The 20,723-nt window shown below is 42.0% G+C and overlaps 1 protein-coding gene across 1 annotated transcript in view; it reads right to left on the bottom strand.

Moving 5' to 3' along the window:
* Positions 1-3,532: 3,532 nt before the first annotated feature.
* IL12B (interleukin 12B) overlaps positions 3,533-20,723 on the bottom strand; it is a 37,341-nt gene continuing 20,150 nt past the window's right edge. The window contains exons 7-9 of the mRNA XM_040341671.1: positions 18,383-18,495; positions 6,250-6,833; positions 3,533-3,825 (exon numbers count right to left, since the gene is read on the bottom strand). Coding sequence (XP_040197605.1) covers positions 3,533-3,825; positions 6,250-6,833; positions 18,383-18,495 — 990 coding nt within the window. The remainder of the gene's footprint in view (positions 3,826-6,249; positions 6,834-18,382; positions 18,496-20,723) is intronic.

Below are 20,723 nucleotides of genomic sequence, written 5' to 3'. Positions count from 1 at the left end.
CCTTAGTGAGGGACACCCAAGTGCACTACTTATTTAGTTTAGAATTTATATTCAACCCTTCATTCATTTCTGAGTGATGGCTATAAACCAAGAGAAAACGTGAATTTGAAGGGCCTAACCCGCCCCACTCCTCTCTCTCCAAGTGAGAAAGAAGAAATTGAGAGATAAGGGGAAGAAAAGGGAAGAAAAAAAATAATAAAATATAAAAAGAAAAAAAGGAGCACCCATATGTGCATCCAATTTAGTTTAAAGAATTCTATTATGACCTTTCCTATTTTAAATTTGAAGGATTCTATTGTATTGTGGATTTAAGGGGGCATCTACCATCCAAATCCTCTAAAGGTAGGAGATAGAGGAGCCCCAAAAAATAAATAAAAAAATTGAACACCGCAAACCACCGGGGGAAGCACTCAAACCTTCCCAATGTATATATATAAATGCTAAATCATCTTAAATCTAAGGGGGGTTACACCTACCCCTTACCTCTTACCCATAGTGATCTAAATAAAAATAAAATAAATAAAAAAAAAAACACACCGCAAACCTTTTCCCTTAGTGATCTAAAGAGAGAGAAAAAAAATGGGTGAGGAAGGGGGAGGGTAATTGAGGGAGACCGCAAACATCTACATCTCCTCTTCCCGCACCCCCCCCCCCCCCCCCCCCCCCCCCTCCCTGAACTTCCTCCATCCCTCATGTCCCCTCCTAGAGTTACCGTGGAATGACCACAGTTCCTCCATCCCTCTAATTCTATCTATCTCACGGAACCATTCCTCTATAGTGGGTGCCTCTTTTTTCTTCCAGTTCCTGGGAATAAGTATCTTAGCTCCATTTAATAAATGCGGGACCAATGACCCCCTATATTTTTTCTATATTTTTTCTATATTTTTCTATATTTTTTCCTTGTCATCGCCGAGTTATGAAATAGGCATTCCCAGGGGTCTTGTTTCACCTCATATCCGCTGATCTCCTTTATCTGTGCCAATACCTCCTTCCAATATTCCTGAATCAGGGGGCATTGCCACCATATGTGAGCATGGGATCCCTCCCTCCCACACTCTCTCCAGCAAAAGGGTGATATCCCTCTATCTATCTTGTGCATTTTCGTTGGAACATAATAACATTTACAGAGAAGCTTATAGTTCATTTCCTTAACCTTGGCGTCCATTGACGTAGAGTGGACATATTCAAGTATCTTCCTTTTTTTTTTATACATATTGTTTGGTTCAATTCTGCTTCCCAACTTTCAACTATTTTAAATGCCTCCAACTTACCATTAGGTGTCAAAATCTTATAGATATTAGAGAGTCCCTGCTTTCCTATTCCTCCCCGGAGTGTACATTTTCCCCATTGATTTAGATCGTTAGGGGCTCGTAGTGGCTTCGGCAGAGTGTTTATAAAATGTTTGACTTGCCTGTATCTCCAAGTATCTCCTGGGAATACTCTGTATTTTTCTCGCAGTTCTAGAAGGGAGCATAAACCCTCACCTTTCTTCAAGTCCATCAATTTTAATGTTTCTAAAGTTCCCCACCTCAGGTATATGCCTCCCTCTCTCCCTGGCTTGAAGTAATCTGTTCCCGTAAGAGGCATCAGTGGACTATTGTATGGCCATTCTTCCCTTTTACATATTCTATCATAAATTTTATATGTTTCTTTTGTGATTATGGGGATATCTTTGGGTAGTCCTCTATACTGTTTCGGCACCCATATTCTTCCTCCTAGTTTATTAGTACTTAGGCTTTTTTCTACTTCTACCCATTTCTTTTTCTCCCTTCCCTCACTCAGGAACCAGTCCGTCATCCTCCTCAGTACCGAGTCCTCATAATACCGTTTGAAGTCGGGCAGTAGGAGTCCTCCTTCCTGTCTAGATCTGATCAGAGTTTCTACTGCTATACGCGATTTCCTTTCCCTCCATATAAATCCCCTAATTATCTTTCCCAGGGTTCTGAAAAAGGCTTCTGGGATTCTTGTCGGGAGGGTTTGAAAAAAATATAGAACTTTAGGTAATATCATCATCTTTATTGTATTTATCCTTCCTAACCAAGACACTCTGCTTACGCTATAACCTTTTAAATCTGACTTTAATTTATTTAATAAAAGTATATAATTATCTTCTTATATGTACCTTTCAGTAGTAGATAAGAAAACCCCCAGATATCTCATTCTCCTCTGTTTCCACTTAAATGGATATAGAGCTTCCAGAACCGAAATACTCAGAATCTCTGTTTTCTCTTGATTGATTCTTAAATTTGAGATCTCACCATATCTCTCATATTCGGCTATTATCCTTGAAAGTGTTTCCCTCAGATTGGATACATACAACAGCATGTCATCTGCAAACGCAGAGATCTTATGCTCCTTCCCTCCCACTTCTATCCCCTCTATTTCCTGGTTCCTTCTTATTGTCTCCATTAGCGGCTCCAATGTCAGGACGAACAGGAGGGGAGAAAGCGGGCATCCCTGGCGGGTCCCGTTGTAATGTGGGAATCTATCTGACAAGGTGCCGTTCACCCTCACCTGGGCCGAGGGGCTAGAGTATAGTGCCCCAATCCACCTAAGCATGTTTGGACCTAATCCGGCATGTGACAGGGTGGCTAGCAGAAATTCCCAGTCCACCCTGTCAAACGCCTTTTCGGCATCCAATGACAGAAACAGTATTCACTCTTTGCTTTTTTTGGCCTTTTGTATCAAAAATAAAGCTCTCAGAATATTATCCCTCGTTCCCCTTCCCTGGTACAAATCCCGCCTGGTCATTCTCTATCAGTTCTGGCAAGAGTGGTCTTATTCTCTCAGCCAGGATTTTTGAGTAGATTTTTATATCCACATTGATCAGGGATATGGGCCTATAACTTGCACATAGTGAGGGATCCTTGTCTTCTTTCCCGATCAGGGTTATGTGAGCTCCTAGAGCCTCTTCGCGTATTCTCATACCTCCCCCGATGGAATTCATATACTTCTGGAAGAAGGGCACTAGAATCTCTCCAAATCTTTTGTAGTAGGCTGAGGTGTACCCATCTGGACCAGGACTTTTCCCCATCTTAATGTTCTTTATAGTTTCACATATTTCATCTTTTGTGATTTCCCTTTCTAGATTACTAATTACTTCCTCCGATAGGCCCGGGGTCTTTACTTTTTCTAGATATTGTTTAATTTTCATTCTCTTATTCTGGGTTTCTATTATACCTTGTTTTTGGTTAACCTTGTATAAATTTTGATAATACTTCTGAAATATTCTAATTATTTCCTTCGTATAGTGTCTCAGTTCTCCCTTTTTATCTTTTATTTTTAGAATAAAATTTTGTGAGTTTCTTGGTTTGATAGTCCTTGCCAAGAATCTCCCTGGTTTATTGCCCAAAGCATAAAAATTATTGTTCATTTTATTGAATACCCATTTAGTTTCCTGTTCTAATAGGTTACATAGGTCCTCTCTCTTCCTAGTTAATGATTTGTAGACCTCTTCTACCTGTGATCTTTTATGTAGCTGTTCTAGACTCCAAATTTCTTCTAGTAGCCTTTGCTTCTGTGCCTGCCTAATTTAATTTCTTTTAACTTTTTCAGCAATCAACCTCCCTCTCATGTATACCTTGTGTGTTTCCCTTAGCGTTGAGGGCGCTACATTTTCTATGTCATTCTCCTGAAAGAATAGGCACATATCCCTTTCCAGATCATCGGCTATCTTGATGTTATTTAGGAGAGATTCATCTATTTTCCATGTTTTCTGCTCCAGCGGGACCTCCCCAACATCTAGAGACATCACCACTGGGGCATGGTCTGACAGCGTTATGGATTTTATGTCTACACTTCTCAGTCCTTCTAATAACCGATGATCTAAAATCATATGGTCAATTCTTGAGTATGACCTGTGGACTGATGAAAAATATGTAAAGTCTTTCTCTCTTGGGTGTAAAATTCTCCAGGCTTCTACTAATTCCATTTGGTGAAGTTTTTGTTTAATTGCCCTAAGATATTTTCCCTCTGATCTCAATCATACCGGTTGGGTATCCAAAGATGGGTCAAAGACAAAATTAAAATCTCCTGTAAGGATCACCTTGCCTTCTCTGAATCTTTCTAATTTGTTCAGGATTTTCTACAAAAATACTGCCGATCTCACATTAGGGCAGTACACATTTGCTAATGTATATTTCAGATTAAACATAGAACCTTTTATGAATAGGTATCTTCCCTCAGGATCCATTTCTATAGCTTCTGGGATAAAGTGTGTATTTCTATCAAATCCAATTGCGGTACCTTTTGATCTTTTGTTCGGGGAGTAACTGTGATACCAAGTAGGGAAATCTTTTGATTTTAATCTTGTCTTAGATGTTATTTTTAGATGGGTTTCTTGTAGAAACACTATATTGACCGAGAGTCTCCTCATATCCTGCAGTATCTGATATCGCTTATTTGGGTTGTTTAGACCCCGTACATTGTACGTGGCAATTTTTAATGCAGCCATTTTCTAACTTTTCTCTTCATATTCTCGAATCAGACTTCTGCGTGACATAGGAGAATTTCCTGGTCAATTCTAAGGCCACCAATCTTAACCGACATGACCTAAATATCAACATACTTTTTAGAGACCACATGTACCACATATACCCCCCTCCCTCCTCCCATCCCAACCCCCAAGCACATTGTACAACAATGTTTAGACTCCCTCGATCCGCGCCCATCCAGGCGGCTTGCCGAGCGGGCCTTTCTTGGGGCCTTTAACCTGTCCCCCCTCAACCGGTTTCCATCCCCCTGATTAGGGATATCCCCCGGACTGGGGGGGGGGACACATTTACTCCATGCCTCCTCCCTCCCCCCCATAGACCTGACCGAACCCACATGACACTTAACACTTAACACTTTAGCACTTCCATCATCTCCCCCCGCTGTTCCCCCCCTCCCCGCCCCCGCAGGGGGAGGGGAGGAGGAGAGGAACAGAGGAAGGCAAAAACCAAGGCAAAAAAATTAAGAGAAAAAAAGAAAAAAATTCAGCCAAAAAGGGCATCCCCGAGAGAAAAAAAAAAAAAAAAGGGGAAAAAAGAGGGGATGGTCTCTCGAATTCTTTAGTTTCTTGTAGCTCATGACCTATATTCTAAGCACTACGCTCTGTTCCAATCTTGGTCCTTCCACCTCTTCCACTCCGGAGGTCTTCTTTCCCAATTATCCACCTTTATGTGTTGTATACTTAGGGCCAGATCCACAAACAGCCGCCGTAACTTAAAAATTCCCATTTAAGTTACACTGCCGGAAAATTTCTACCTAAGTGCCCGATCCACAAAGCACTTACCTAGAAATTTTCGGCTGTGTAACTTAAATCCGGCCGGCGCAAGGCGTTCCTATTCAAATGGGGCGAGTCCCATTTTAATTAGGCGCGCTCCCGCGCCGGACGTACTGCGCATGCTCCCGACGTCATTTTCCCGACGTGCTTTGCGCGGTTTTACGTTACGCAGAGTTTTGTGAATCGCGCCGGGTAAAAAAGTTGCGTCGGAAAAAAAAAAAGTTACGGCGGGCAAAAAAAAAACAGCGTCGCGAGAAAGAAGGGTCTACTTTTACAAGGTGTACTGTAAACAGTTTACACTTTGTAAAAGCAGCCCTAATTTTACACATGCAACTTAAAACTTACAGAGTAAAAACGAAGCTGAAAAGCTTTGTGGATCTCCGTAAGTGCTAATTTGCATACCCGAAGCGGCATTTCGACTCGAAATGCCCCCAGCGGCGGATGCGGTACTGCATCCTAAGATCCGGCAGTGTAAATCCCTTACACATGTCGGATCTTCTGCCTATCTATTGGAAACTGATTCTGTGGATCAGTTCCAAAGATAGAAACAGGGATACGCAGGCGGAACAGCAGATCCGCCTGCGTATCTCTTTTGAGGATCTGGCCCTTAGTTTATTGCAGAATTCCTCTACATCTTCAGGGAACCGAATATATGCCGACACCCCCTGATTTTTAACCGACAGACAAGCAGGAAACCCCCATCTGTAGATAATATTTTTTTCCCGGAGATGGTTCGTCACCGGTTTCAGTACCCTTTTGCGTGCCAAAGTTTCTGGAGATAAGTCTGAAAATATAAGCAGCAATGAACCTTTATAGTCCAATGAGACTGAATTTCTTGTACTTTGGGAATCTTACTATAGTGTCCCTTGGTGAATCCCTCTGGGCATTATGTGACCTTTGTATTCTGTGTACCCTTACAAAATGCATCTGGGCAGTTGGCTCTCATTTAAGCGCTTTATTAAATATCTCCCGCAAAGTCTTACCAAGTTCTCCATCCTTTACCTCTTCCGTGAGGCCCCTTACCCGCAAGTTCTTCCTCCTGCTGCGGTTCTCTTGGTCCTCCAATCTATATCGTGTGTTTCTTATCTCTATCCAATCATTATCTGCACGGCCTCTCAGTTCATCAATTGCATTTTTGTGCTCTTCCAGTTGCTCTTCTAAACCTTCTACCCTCTGTAACACACTCTGTATGTCTTTCCTTGTTGCTCCCATCTCCCCTTTCACTGTCCGTTCTAAACATGATATCATCTCCATCATATCTGTCATATCTTGCTTGGTAGGAGGGGCTTGTGGTCCTTCAGGGGGGTAGTCAGGTTGTTGCTGTTTCTCTGGGGATTTCTGATCCTTGCTTACCCCTTTACCCCCAGGTGTTATACCCTTTTTACCTTTATCCTTACTCATTCCCGGGGTCTCCTCTAAGGCGTGGTATACTTCTGGGTCAGCAGTATTTTTTACTGGGGAGGCTAGGGTCCCTTTTTTCTTTGGGCTCTCTGCCCCCTGACCAGAGCCTTCGGCCACTAAATAGGATGTTATTGTATTACCTTTAGTAGCCTTCTTCACCATTCTCCTTTATTTTATGGTATAAGCAGTTAAATACCGTCAGGTAACAGTCAATTAATTCGAGTAAATTGGGATATACCCAGCCTCCCTCTGTCTACTTTCTTCCCGTTTGATGTCCTTCTATGGGTACCAAGTCCAGCTAGGCAGAGAATAGAGGATACCCGGGGAGCTTCCTAGGGTACTCAGGGAGCAACTCCTTTACATACGGCCCCCCCCTTTGTTTGGGCGATCCCTTACCAAAGTCAATAGGGGCCAATAGCCAATGTCCTCCTTTTTTATGTTGCTGAATTTAGCCCGTTTTTTTACTTTACTCTACATACGATTGCTTCACAGTACTTGATATGGCAGCATACAGCATACAGCATACACGAGAGGGAAAGAAAAGATTGTATCAGTCACCTTACCAGCTTCTCTGCTATTCTCCTCTCTTGCTGTATTTTGTGGCTGCTGCTGTTCCTGGTGAGTTCCTTCAGGTGTCACTGCCGAGTCATTTTTCATATCTCATACTGTCTATCTCGGTGACACTTGTTGATCCCAGGCAACTGTGGCTTTGTTTACTTTTGGGTACCCGGGCGTGACGATTCTTTCTCCGGGCCCCCGATAGCACGGGAGAGCCCAGAGAAGCAACGGATGGTGGCGGGAGGGGAGGGTGTCCACTCCCGCCGCCTATAAGATCGATCAAGCGGCGGAACTGCCGCTATGATCATTCTTATGGTGCACAGAATCGCCGGCACTAAAGAATGATATCTGAATGATGCCTCTAGCTGCAGGCATCATTCAGATATCACTGCACAAAGCCCATGATGTCATATGACGTCCACCCAGGATGGGAGATCCCATCTGTGGACGTCAAATGACTATGGGCCAGTATTGAAGTGGTTAAGGCTGACCATATGCTATACAATCTGATTGTACAATCTCCTTTAGATCTACCAGTACAAGAGCCTTTTGATACTAATTGTGGAATCAGACTTTATAGTGTATTGCCAGCTTCTAGCACAACCATAGGCGTGCACGCCGGGTGGGCCAGGTGTGCCTGGGAACACCCTGATCACCCTGTGTGGCGCAGATTCCCCCTGTTTAAACAACTGACATTTCAGCAAAGCCCCAGGGCTCATAAAAAAATAGTAAAATAGAAAAATAAAATTGTAAAAAGTAATAAAAAATAAAATAATAAATACTGCTGATACCATCCATTGCCCTATTGACACCAATCTCTGCCCTACTGACACCATCGTTATATATATATATACATACATACATATATGTATGTGTGTTGAGCTTTAAGGTGCACACCCTAATGCAATAGGCTGTGCACACCTATGAGCACAACTCTGCACTCTGATTTCCCTTCCTCCCTATTGTTGCCCCTTACTCTTTACTGGAGTATCCCTGCACCTTACAAATATCTCTATACATACATTTTTTTGTGTATTTGGTCTAGTGACGTCACAGATCCTCTTCATTCTCTTCCTCCTCTGGCATCGACTTTTGCCTGACTCTAAGCTGAGAACCTTCCACCCGGCTAAGTCGCCTATTCAACATGTCTTTTTAAAAGCCTCTACTGGCTGCTAAAAGGAAAAGTTTTAGTTTAGCTCTAGGATGGATGTGGCCTAATTCAATGACTGGTAGGAGTGGAGTACCCTTAGGCCCCATACACACGAGAGGATTTCAGCAGATTTCTATGCGATGGCGTGTACACACCATCGCATTGAAATCCGCGCCTAAATCCTCTGGCGATGACGTGTCGCGCCGTCGCCGCTATTATGACGCGGCGACGGGCGCGACGCTGTCATATAAGGAATTCCACGCATGCGTCAAATCATTACGACGCGTGCGGGGAATCCCTTTGGACGGATGGATCCGGTGAGTCTGTACAGACGAGCGGATCCATCCGTGGGATCCGATTCCAGCAGATAGATATTCTGTGCATGTCGACAAATATTTATCTGCTGGAATTCGGAAATATCCGCGGATAAATATCCGCCGGAGTGTACACACCATAGAATCTATCCGCAGAAACCCATTCGATGGGATTTATCTGCGGATAGATTCTATCGTGTGTACGGGGCCTTATACAGAATGCACCTGAGATCCAGAGAGCTAATGTGTGGGTCCTGCATACACAGTGATAGAATATTATCATCTTATCATTATTGCTAATTTTGATATTTGTATGACTTGACAGGTTACCTTTAAGTATTTGGCTTTATCATCCTTAGTGAAGGTCTATATTTGGTATAGCATGGTTAAAAACAACTCATAATGCCAAAATATATTAATTATTTTCATGTGTCTTTGTTGGCAAGTGAGGAAGTTAATAAACTTTATCTTATGACTGTGACATGAGTGTGGTGGCATTTTGTATTTTTGTCACTTCTCTTTTTCCAGCTAAGTGCCATTGCAACACATATAATATTGTTCTCTACAGTAAAGTGAATGTGCGGGGCAATGGAAAACTTGTGTAGGAAGAGGTAATATTTCTGGACTAGGGAAATAACGTTAGCCGCTTGACTATACCGCTTAGAAAACAAATGGCTATTTATGTACATGTGTACCTGAATGTTCTCATGTTCTGTAAACTGTATTAGTAATGGCTTGATAAATAGCCACAAGCTTAAAGTGGAACTAATCTCTCCAAAATGTATCCATCCCTGACAATGCAATGAAAGCAAGCTCCCTAGAAGGCGTTCTATCGATATGTGCCCGCCGTCGAAAATTTTCCACACATGCGCAGAACGGAAGGGCACTCCAGCTGAGTTGCCAAACCGCCCCAGTGTAAAAGGGGTTTTAGGGTGAAAAACTGTAACGGGAGGGCCCATGGAACCCAGAAGTTCTTGAAATGTATGAGATACCCTTGCTTCAGCTTCACCGGACCCTCTTATGTCTAAAATAATCCTATGACCACTAGGGGCATAGGATGACTGAGAAATTATATCTTGGACTATCTGAGATGGGAAAGTAATGATTATTCACAATATCTCCCAGGATATATGCCATATTAGAATAGTGACTCATTCTAGTGTGGCTGCTCTGCATCTAATTGTGTCTTGTACTAATTGACCCTGTAATTGTGTGAAGGTGTATTTATGATAATGTGTATTGTAAGTTAGCAGACAGCCAGTCTGGAAAACGTAAAGGTCATGTGTATGAGTCATCAGCTGTAGTTAATTAGCTCATGTAAATTAGGTCAGGTCTCAGAGTCATTTTGTCTGCTAAGAGATGTATTGAGAAAGATGTGTATTAGGGGCTTGTTAGGTAACCATTGTGTGATGTTGTGGGTGGATCCGGGTCATTGTTCAGTATTCTCAAGTGTATAAAAAAGGACTGTTTCCTTTCAATAAAGTCATTCCTGCTTGAACCTCAAACAGAGCTGTGTCTCGTTAATGGGGGGAATTATTCTTATGGGTCTCGTTCGCCTGACTGTGGAGTGTCGGTAGCTGCCTTGTGTTCGGAAAGGGAATATCCTAACCGGCTTTAACCCCTTTTGTATTAGGGGTGCCGTTACAAAAACCTTCTGTGCTGCAGGCCCCCCCAGACCCCCCCTTTTGTTACCTGAGCCCAATCCAATCCAGCGTTGTGCATGAGTGCAGTGGCTCCAGCTGCTGTCGCTCTCCTCATTGGACAGATTGATAGCAGCAGATGCCATTGGCTCCCACTGCTGTCAATCAAAAACTGTGACATGGGAGTTGGGGGGAGGGGGGGCAGGACAGGTTTTTGTTGCTGTGTTCCTGTTGGTGAGATTCTCCCTCCCTATTTATGTTGGCGACCATTATCAGAGGTTGGTAGGAAATCCAAAATTGTACAATCGTTACTGGTAAAGGGAAATCCTCCAGTGGGGATACCAGTTCCAGAAATCAGAGAAATAGTGACCCTTCACCTCCTGTCCTGGTGACAATCCTACTATTTTACATTTTTGATTAATGTAACTTCAAACACTGAAATCAGAGAGAACATATTCAGTACAGGAGAGGAGCCTTTACAACTGTGTCAGACTGAAAGAAGGTCTGAAGGTCAGCTTTAAAGAAAGAAAAAAGAAACAAAAACGAATAACACGTTTACTTGCTAAAAATAACATTTTATTACGTTTTCAAAAATGAATACTTTATAAAAAAAATATTGGAAACAGTAAAAAAATAAAGGAATAACGAACATCTCTCAAAGTTCATATATTCTGCAGTGGTATCAAATAAAATTAAGTAAGATTGTCAGCTAAATAAAGCATACGGTAAGTTATAGAGACCAGCTCTGTTTGTAAGAAAATATATGGTATAAGTCCAGTGCCAAAATAATGACAAATATAAAAACACTTTGAAAAAGTTCTATGATTATCTTTGGGCTTCAGGTGTTCTTTATGTAGAAAATAAACCTAAAGGAGAACTTCTCCCTTACATTTTAACTGAGTTTTGGTAGAAGACAAGCAATGTTATACCTACTCTAGTTATCCTTCTGTATATAGCAATTGCTATTAAGCTACCACTCAACAACAGCTTTCCTCTACCCATTTCCTGCTGTGTCAATGTGTTTGGGCACCCTAACTTGAAAAGATGGGCCATTTTGCATAGGTACTCCTTAAGGCTCGGATCACATCTAAGACGGATCTGTCTTACAGCAGTGGTCCGGTGCATGCTGGTTCACAATTTCAGGTCCCATTTCGGACGGAATTTTGGGCTGAATTTGCACCTGAAATTGAACCAAAAGACCAAAAGTTTCTGCAAAATGCACTGGAATGCTGTTGAGATATGTGAACCAGCTCCATAGAGAGCCGGTCAAAACCTCCTGCTATTGCGAATTGGATGTGGGGATTCGGCATCCAATTCGCAATGGTGTGAACCCAGCATAAAGCGTCACTATTTTTAAAAAGTGAGCTGTGACATTCCCATAAGAGCAACCTACCAAAATGTATCAGTCGCACAGACTATGCCCCCAAATACCACTGTATGAGAAGAGATAGCATTCCTGAAAGGTCTAATGAGCAGGGCTCTCTGATTCCTACTGTAATACAGTGTTTTGTATTTGTATTGTCCACCCTCGAGTTGTAAAGTGCTATGTAAACTGTCAGCGTTATATAAATCCTGTATAATAACAATAATAATAATAATATATCCATACAGAGGTTAAAGCGCTTCACCATTATATGTGCACTAAAATTCAAAGCAAAATCGTGAATGCATACGCACCTATACAACCATACATGAACATAGTATCATGCATTAAACAATCCTTAAAGTGGAAGTCCACACAAAAAGTGAACCTCCGCTTTTCGGAACCCTCCCCCCCTCCGGTGTCACATTTGGCACCTTTCAGGGGGGAGAGGGTGCAGATACATGTATAATAAGGCTTACCTGTAGGTATAAGGAATATCTCCTAAACCTGTACGGCAGCTTTCTTTAGTTGTTCTTTGTTTGTGGGTCTTTCTGCTTTTAGTTTTGCCTTCAACAAGTGAAATGCATGCAAAAATTGGGTTGAGATCAGGTGATTGACTCAGCCATTACAGAATATTCCACTTATTTTCCTTCAAAAGCTTCTGGGTTGCCTTTGCAGTGTGTTTTGGATCATTGTCCAAAACTTGGCGACTGGGATGCTTAATGGCATGATAAGATGTTAATGTATGGTTGTATAGTTGCGTATGCGTTCACAATTTTGTTTTCACATTTCAATGCACATATAATGGTGAAGCGTTTTAACCTCTGCATGGATATAACAAAGAACACGCCTGCCGCTTTTTTTCAACATACTGCACCACAATGATTTTATAACACCTTTGCTTTAAAGCTTAAGTTTAGTTATTTGTAGTTCATTTTTTTTTAATCTACACAAGGGAGGGTACTTACATTGAATGAGAAGTGTCTCTTGTGCTGGTGGCTGCTCTGTTTGGTGAAGTCATCTGCGCCTTTGCATATGCTGCACTCATGATCTTCTGGTGTTCCAGGGTTAATAGGAGCTGCTGGACCTGCACAGGCATTCATCAAAAGTGCCGACTATGCCCATCCTTTCTGCCCCCTCCTTCATTTATATGGCTTCCTGCACTAAAAAGCACTCTATGAAATTAGGATAGGCAGCTGAATGAAAGGACCTTTCAGTCATCCGCTCGTCCTTCTTTCTTAGAGCATTTTTTATTGTGGGAAGAGATAGTACAAATGTTATAAAAGGAGCAGGGGGCGTGTGTGTGTGCGTGGGGGGGGGGGGGGCAGATGAGTTTGGACTTCAACAAACAGAGCAGTTACCACAACAGCACAAGGGACACTTCTCATTCAATGTACCCTGGTACTGATAGAAAATAAGACTAAACTTAAGCTTTTAGCTAGAAATAAAATATGTTACAATAAAGTTTTTGTTAAAACTGACCCAAAACTTTAAGACTAGTATAAAAATATTACTATATAGAGTATAAATACTACTACCCTCATGTTTGTATATTGAAATGACCAGAAAATCTATAAGCAAACTAAAATCTGAACAAAGAGAAGCATATTGGGGTTGAAAATAATAGCCAATCAGATGCTTGCTTTCATTCTCTACGACTAGCCAAATACAAGCAGATGCCTCATTTTGAGCTAAAAGGACAAAATCATAAAGCTATTTTAGGCAATAAAAACAGACATGGTAAAAGTTCAATCGCTTTTTCTTATAGAAAAGGGAACATCTGACATGCTAAATATTTTGGGTGCAGTTATGACGACTTCAAAGTAATAAGTTATATACCCCTGTTAATGCCAACATGACCTTAAAGGGTATGTGAACTCTTACCTTGTAAAACAACTTTAATTAAAAATAGAAATGAAAGGCAAAACATATTTGTTTATATAAAAATATATATATATATAAATACTTAATTTTTTTAATTGTTTTTTTTTTATATAAGTGATCACACAATCGCTATTCTCAGTTGCCTAAAGGATTCAGCAGTACACTGATCTTCTTGGCTGTGGAGGGGGGGGGGTGTCAGCACAAGTCTTGGTCATTGGACGACAGGCATGCATCCAGAAAACTGACCACAATGGGATGGATGTGCTCCCATGCCTAGTGTGGTCAGTTTGAAAAGGGAAAGTGTACTAGCTTGATGTAGAAAAAGGAAAGCTAGAATACGATTGGCTGCTGTAAACAACACCAACTATTTCTTCCTATCACGGTTAACACATGACACCCAGTTTGATATTAGAAGCAAAGAAAACAGATTCTTCAATCTTATCAGAACATAAATAAACAAACACAATCACAGGAACAGATGGAAGTAAAGCAATACACAAAAGTGAAAACCTGCTGGCCTATTGTCATTGAAGACTGATCAGGCTGTAGAGGCAGAAGGCACAAGCTTGTCTGAATGGCATGTGCGGTAAGTACTGTAGTATACGCAAGAGAGGTCTATAGCTTCTTATCCTTTTTCTTCTTCTTTTTCTTTTTTTCTTTTATTCCTTTATGTTTTTCTCCCTTCTTCTTTTCATTCTTATTACTTTTATTTTTCAAACTGTGAATTAAAAAGACAATTGTTTTCATAAGCTCTATTTTTGTATCTTCACTGACAATTTGTTTTGAATTTTTTTTTTTTTTTATAAAGCTGTGCAAGAGCAAACCTCAAGCCATAACTGCTGAAGCGACCAATCAGAAGACATCCTCTGCTACCCCAAAATTTGGTTGGCTGCTGTTAATGCCTGTACTTGCCCCTTGATTGGTTTGCTTGACGATGGGAGCCCAGAGATTGGCACCCATTACAAAATCCTTTCAATTTCAAATTGCGCCCTTTTTCATTTTCTAAACTATTTAAAAAAAAATGTTTTTTTTTTGCAACATGGAAATGTATAGAATCTCCCCAATAATTTCATTTTCTGTTTGTGTGCTTTTTCTAGTAGTCTGCACAGGGATACAGTTCAAATTTCAGGCCTCCCCTGAAACAGCACTTTCATTTTTGGTGAGCTACTCTCATTGCAGTTTCTTTTTTTACGACGCAAAAATTACGGTAGTTATAATGATGGCAGAACCTCCCATCCAGAAACCATTTTAAAGGCTCATGCACACAGACCATTAGGACTGTACACTGCTCCGAGTATTTCTGCAGTAGATATGGCCATATGTTTCTGTTCAGCCACGGATAGTAAGAGTGAACAAGTCAATGACAGGCTAACACCTTCCATAATTATCCACAGCTATTCTCATGCACACTTGACAATTACCTGCGGTTAGGGAGGATGCGCTTCCTTGGAAGTAAACTGTCTGCACCTAGGTGTGTGCAGCCATCCCTAACTTCAGGTAATTACTCCATGTGCGATTACATGCAAAAAGCTGCAGACAGCAGCATAAACTGTCAGCCTGTCATTGATTTGTACAGCCATATTATCAGCAGCTGAAAAGAAACACTTGGCTGTACCCAACATACACTATGCAATAACACTCCCGGTCGATCCACTTACATCTGCCCAAACTCCGGGTATGAGTCCAGCACACAACTTCCCAGATGGCAAGCAATTGTGCTACAAGTTTGAAAATTACTTGCTAAGCTATTGCCAGACTTCACAAGCTTGTTGTACAATTGCAACAAGTCACCAGATCAAGTTTCTTTGCAAACATTCTGCAAGTCTGCTGCAAGTTCTGGTTCAGTTATGTCGTGCAATAGTCATCCCACCACAGGGGGTCACTGTGGCTGAATTTTCATGCTGTAGACTTGTAGAGCTCTTGCTGTAGACTCACCACTGAAACTTTGCTCTTGCTAGAGACTTGCTATGTAAATTTTCTACAATTTGAAAAAGTGTCAACTAGAACTTGTGCTTCAAGTGCTCTGCAAGTGTACACATGGCTAGTAAAAATGTGTGGCAAGTTAGCAGACTTTCAGTTCAACACTGCCACAAATTTGTGGCAAGTTATCTATGCTAACTGGGTGTAAGCTTGAAGTAAAGAATGGAGGATGACTGCATTCCAGTAATGTACACTTCCTTTTGTTTTATATATCCAAAATAACAAATACAATGGAGTAAGAGAGTGGTGGCCTCATTTCTCTTGCTGCATTGTACTTTATTTTTATTTATTTTTTCATTGTACTTTATTTTATGGATATTCTATAATGAAGTGGATAATAGTAGAACTATAGGCAAAACTTTTAATTTTGGATAGAGCAAGGGAGGGTTATAACCGTTGTCAGATTGCCCACCCCACCCCACCCACCAACTGAGTCCCATTGCAGAGATTTCCCTTTACTTCCTGTCCCATAGCCAAACAGGAAATGAGAAGAAATTCCTGCAAATTAAGGGAATTCCTTGGGAACCTCACATCACCGGAACTAGTGTGCCCATTGAAAGATTTCCCCTCTATTACATTTCTGGGAACAGCCCAAAATTTTAGATTTTCTTTTGCTTTCAATGATAATGGTAAACAGAAAAAATAGAGAGGGTGAATCTCCTCAATGGGGGCACAGACACCAATAAAAACTAAGGTGCTCTATTCCCTCTCCACTCCATCCAAAATGAAAAAAAAAAATTGCCTTTAGTTATAATTTAACTGGAGTGCAGTCATCCTACATTCTTTACACGCCCGTACCTGTTGCAGAATTACATTGATTTAAGGCAGGGCATGCTGGATCAAATAGCAAGGGAAAGTTATGAAGCTGCAAGAAAGTAAATGGAGTTACAATGTAACACGTTATTTCCAAGTACCTGCTTAATACTTACCTTCCAATTACTCCTCCTAACACCCTTTTCACTTACATGAATGAGGAGAAGAGGCCCTGCATATGCTCTAGCTTGTGATGTGGAGCTTACGCTGGGTTAAGGAGGAACCCAAGGACAATCAGCTCACCACAGTGTGATAGCAATCAGGAGTTTACTCCAGGTGGTGCAAGGCAGCACTTCTTCCAGAGTACAAAACGGATCCATAAACAAAGTGCAAATGTGACAGTGTGAATAATGAGCAACCAATTGCCAAGCCCTGTCACACGTTTCCTCATACTTGGAAGTACTGGGTATTGCATTTTGCTGGAGAGTGAAGAGATGGTTAACCACTTGTGGTCTACCTCATGTACATATATGTCGGTAGAATTGCACGGGCAGGCAAAGCAATGTACAGGTACGTTGCTTTGAATCTGCCGCCTAGCGAGTGTGCCCGACGCAAACGTGTGCCCGCCGTGAGCTCCGTGACCTTGCCCATGGGGAGGCAGAATGGGAGATGCCTTTGTAAACAAGGCATTTCCCTGTTCTGCCTAGTGACAGGACAGTGATCTGCTGCTCCCTGTGATCGAGAGCAGTGATCACTGTTGTGTCACTGGTAACCCAGCTCCCTCACAGTTAGAATCACTCCCTAGGACACACTTAACCCCTTCCTCACCCCCTACTGGTTAACCCCCTTCCCTGCCAGTGTCATTTACACAGTAATCAGTGCATTTTTATAGCACTGATTGCTGTATAAATGACAATGGTCCCAAAAGAGTGTCAAAAGTGTCCCATTTGTCCACCGCAATATCACAATAAAAATCGCTGATCGCCGTCATTACTAGTAAAAAAAAAAGTTTATAATAAAAATGCAATAAAACTATCCCCTGTTTTGTAGACACTATAACATTTGCGCAAACCAATCAATATATGCTTATTGCGATTTTTTACCAAAAATATGTAGAAGAATACATATTGGCCTAAACTGAGGGAAAAAATATGTTTATATATATTTTTGGGGGATATTTCTGATAGCAAAAAGTTAAAAATATTGCTTTTTTTCCAATATTGTCGCTTTTTTTTGTTTTTAGTGCAAAAAATAAAAACCGCAGAAAAGATTTTGTTTGGTGCAATGTCCCGCGCGCAATTGTCAGTTAAAGCGACGCAGTGCCAAATCACAAAAAATTGCCCGGTCATTGGGCAGCCAAATTCTCCGGGGCTGAAGTGGATGTAACCCTTCACATATAACCAGTGAAGTGAACAGTTTTAGATGATACACAAAGATTAAAAAATCTTCCTACATAAGTTTTACTTGTATATCTGCTGTGTTCGACTTTATACACTGTTTAGAAAGTACACGTCCTGTTAGAATTTTCTCTTCCTGTTGCAGCAGGGGGAGGGTAGTCTTGCCATACATTGTGAGACAGCTGATTGTAGGAAAGGCACACACCCCTATCCTCATAGGCAGAGAATTGCAAAGTGGTGCTGTGAATTGACCAGCTGTTTGCTAATCTATTTATAGGACCCGCCCTCACACAAATTTAAGGCTGGTTTTATCACATGTGTCAGAGAACTTGTCAGAAGTTATCAGGCTGATAACATAAGAACAGAGAAGGAGAAAGCAACAGGACTTAGGGCTTTGAAGAGAGATAAGAAAACACTGCAGATATATGTGCCCAGCTCAAATTTCATGAATCAGGTTTACATCCACTTTAAGTACAAGCAGCTGCAGGAGCCAACCTTGTAGGGCAAAGCACAGATTCACTTTAGGATCAAAGCCCAAGAGCCAAGGCCTCCTATAGGGGTTTCTGTAGGAATACTTGCTGTTACTTCCCCAATTCTTACTATGAGAGTCACAAAAAGTTTACCAAAACATACGTATCTTGTGCAGTCAATGTAGTACATAGGATATCTTACCTACTTGTAACATGACCATTCGCTCCAGGATGAGTTGAAGAACTTGTCTTTAGCTTGGACACAGAAGGATTCAATGTGTTTGTCCTCCAACTTAAAGGTGGTATGGTCAGTTTGATGCTAAATTGTCAAAAAGAAGTGGCATTTACTTTATAGCACATACTTATTTTTTTGTTGAGACATTAAAGTACTAAAATCCAAAATCCAAAATGACATATTTGATGCAGTCAGTTACTGACATTAACACAGTTTTTTGACTCACCCCAGTCTGCCCAGCAAAAGTGGAGGATGGAGGGTTGAAACAAGCCATTTAACACTGACAGGGATGCTTACATTGGCCAGTTTTTTTTTGTATTTATTTAGGGGCTTAAAAGCATTAGCTTGAGTTAAGTCTTAAAGCGGAAGTAAACTGCGGCATTAAAAAAAAAAAATCCCCTGCAAGGCAATTGCATAATGTATTAGTATGCATCACATACTAGAACATTATGAAATATATACCTTAGAATGAAGCCCTCCAATGGTGCATTGTCACCGCTGACAAGTCTTTCATCTTCACCTGAACTTCCTACTGGGTTCAAGGTATCTGGAAAATTGAATGGCTGAGCTGTGGTGATGTCACTCCCATGCATGCGTGTGTGTGTCAGGCAACGGCACATCACTATCAGAAAATGGCACAAGCATGCCTAAACGGTGCACGTTGAGCAGATATTAATTTTACCTACAGGTAAGCTTTACTGTCGCTTTAATTTGTTAGTCACTTATGTAAAATCCATCTAAGTCTGCTAGTTCATCTAACGGTACCATTTCCAGATTTTATTTGCTCTTCCATAGATGGAGAAGATATCCTAAGACATTAGGTTTGTTACTGGTCAGATAACTAGCTGAAAATCAAGAAATCAAGGAAAGAAAATCGTTTGCATACATTAGCATCTGGGTGTAAAGGGTAAGTTCACCTTTTCACAAAAATGAAAAGGTAAGCGAACTCTAAATATCCCGAGCCACCACTCCGGACCCTGCTGCACATAACGGCTATGATGCCCCATGCTGATAATCAGTGGCGGCTGGTGCTCAAAATTTTGGGGGGGGGGGGGGGGCGCAAACGGAAAAAAAACAATTGCAGCCTCACTGTGCCCATTAAATGCAGCCACTGTGCCCATCAAATGCAGCCACTGGGCCCATCAAATGCAGCCACTGTGCCATCAATTGTCACCACTGTGCCATGCCATCAAACGCAGTCACTGTGCCATGCCATCAAATGAAGCCACTGTGCCATCAATTGTCACCACTGTGCCATGCCATCAAATGCAGCCACTGTGCCATGCCATCAAACGCAGCCACTGTGCCCATCAATTGTCGCCACTGTGCCATGCCATCAAATGCAGCCACTGGGCCATCAATTGTCACCACTGTGCCATGCCATCAAACGCAGCCACTGTGCCATGCCATCAAACGCAGCCACTGTGCCCATCAATTGTCGCCACTGTGCTAATTGTCGCCACTGTGCCACTGTGCCCTTTAATTGTCGCCACTGTGCCCTTTAATTGTCGCCACTGTGCCAATTGATGTCACTGTGCCCTTTAATTGTCGCCACTGTGCCCATTGTCGCCACTGTGCCAATTGATGCCACTGTCACTGTGCCACATGTCGCCACTGTGCCTATTGTCGCCACTGTGCCAATTGATGCCACTGTGCCCATTGTCGCCACTGTGCCCATTGTCGCCACTGTCACTGTGCCAATTGTCGCTGCTGTGCCCTGTAAAATACCCCTCCCCCGCCCGACACTTACCTTTCTGGGGTTGGCCAATCTTCTTCCACGTCCCTCGATGTTCTCTACCGCTCTTGATGACGCTTCAGCCAATCAGGTTACCGGTAACCAGAAGAGGTGAACCTGATTGGCTGAGACGCCTGTCAGTCTTATCCAAGGAACGCACCCCCCGTACGTTCCTTAGATAAGTATCTGGAAGCCGAATACAGCCACCGGCTCTGATAGGCACTTCTACACAGCCAACCAGCTGCTGTTATTCAGATGGCCGGCGCTCACCATCCGGCCGGCCATCTGAATAGTCAGTGGCAGCGGCAACAATACATAGATTCATGCAATGCATGAATCTATGTATTGTAAGTCAGTGGCGGTGCGAGAGCAAGAGGGGCGGCGCTCCGGTGCCCTCTATGGACGCACCGCCACTGCTGATAATGTAGAGTTCCATGTACACTGCAATACACAGCCCCATCTTTGAGTTTTCATCATGATCCTCACAATGGAAAGTGCTCATTGGACAGCCCAGCTACGTGACCAATGTGCTGAACATCTACAGGGAAAGTTAGTGTTATAGTAACAGGAAGGGTTG

This window comes from Rana temporaria, chromosome 3 (genome assembly GCF_905171775.1).
Source record: "Rana temporaria chromosome 3, aRanTem1.1, whole genome shotgun sequence".
Classification (NCBI taxonomy): domain Eukaryota; kingdom Metazoa; phylum Chordata; class Amphibia; order Anura; family Ranidae; genus Rana; species Rana temporaria.
The sequence above is the reverse complement of the archived record's forward strand: the minus strand, read 5'-3'. Positions and strand labels throughout refer to the sequence as shown.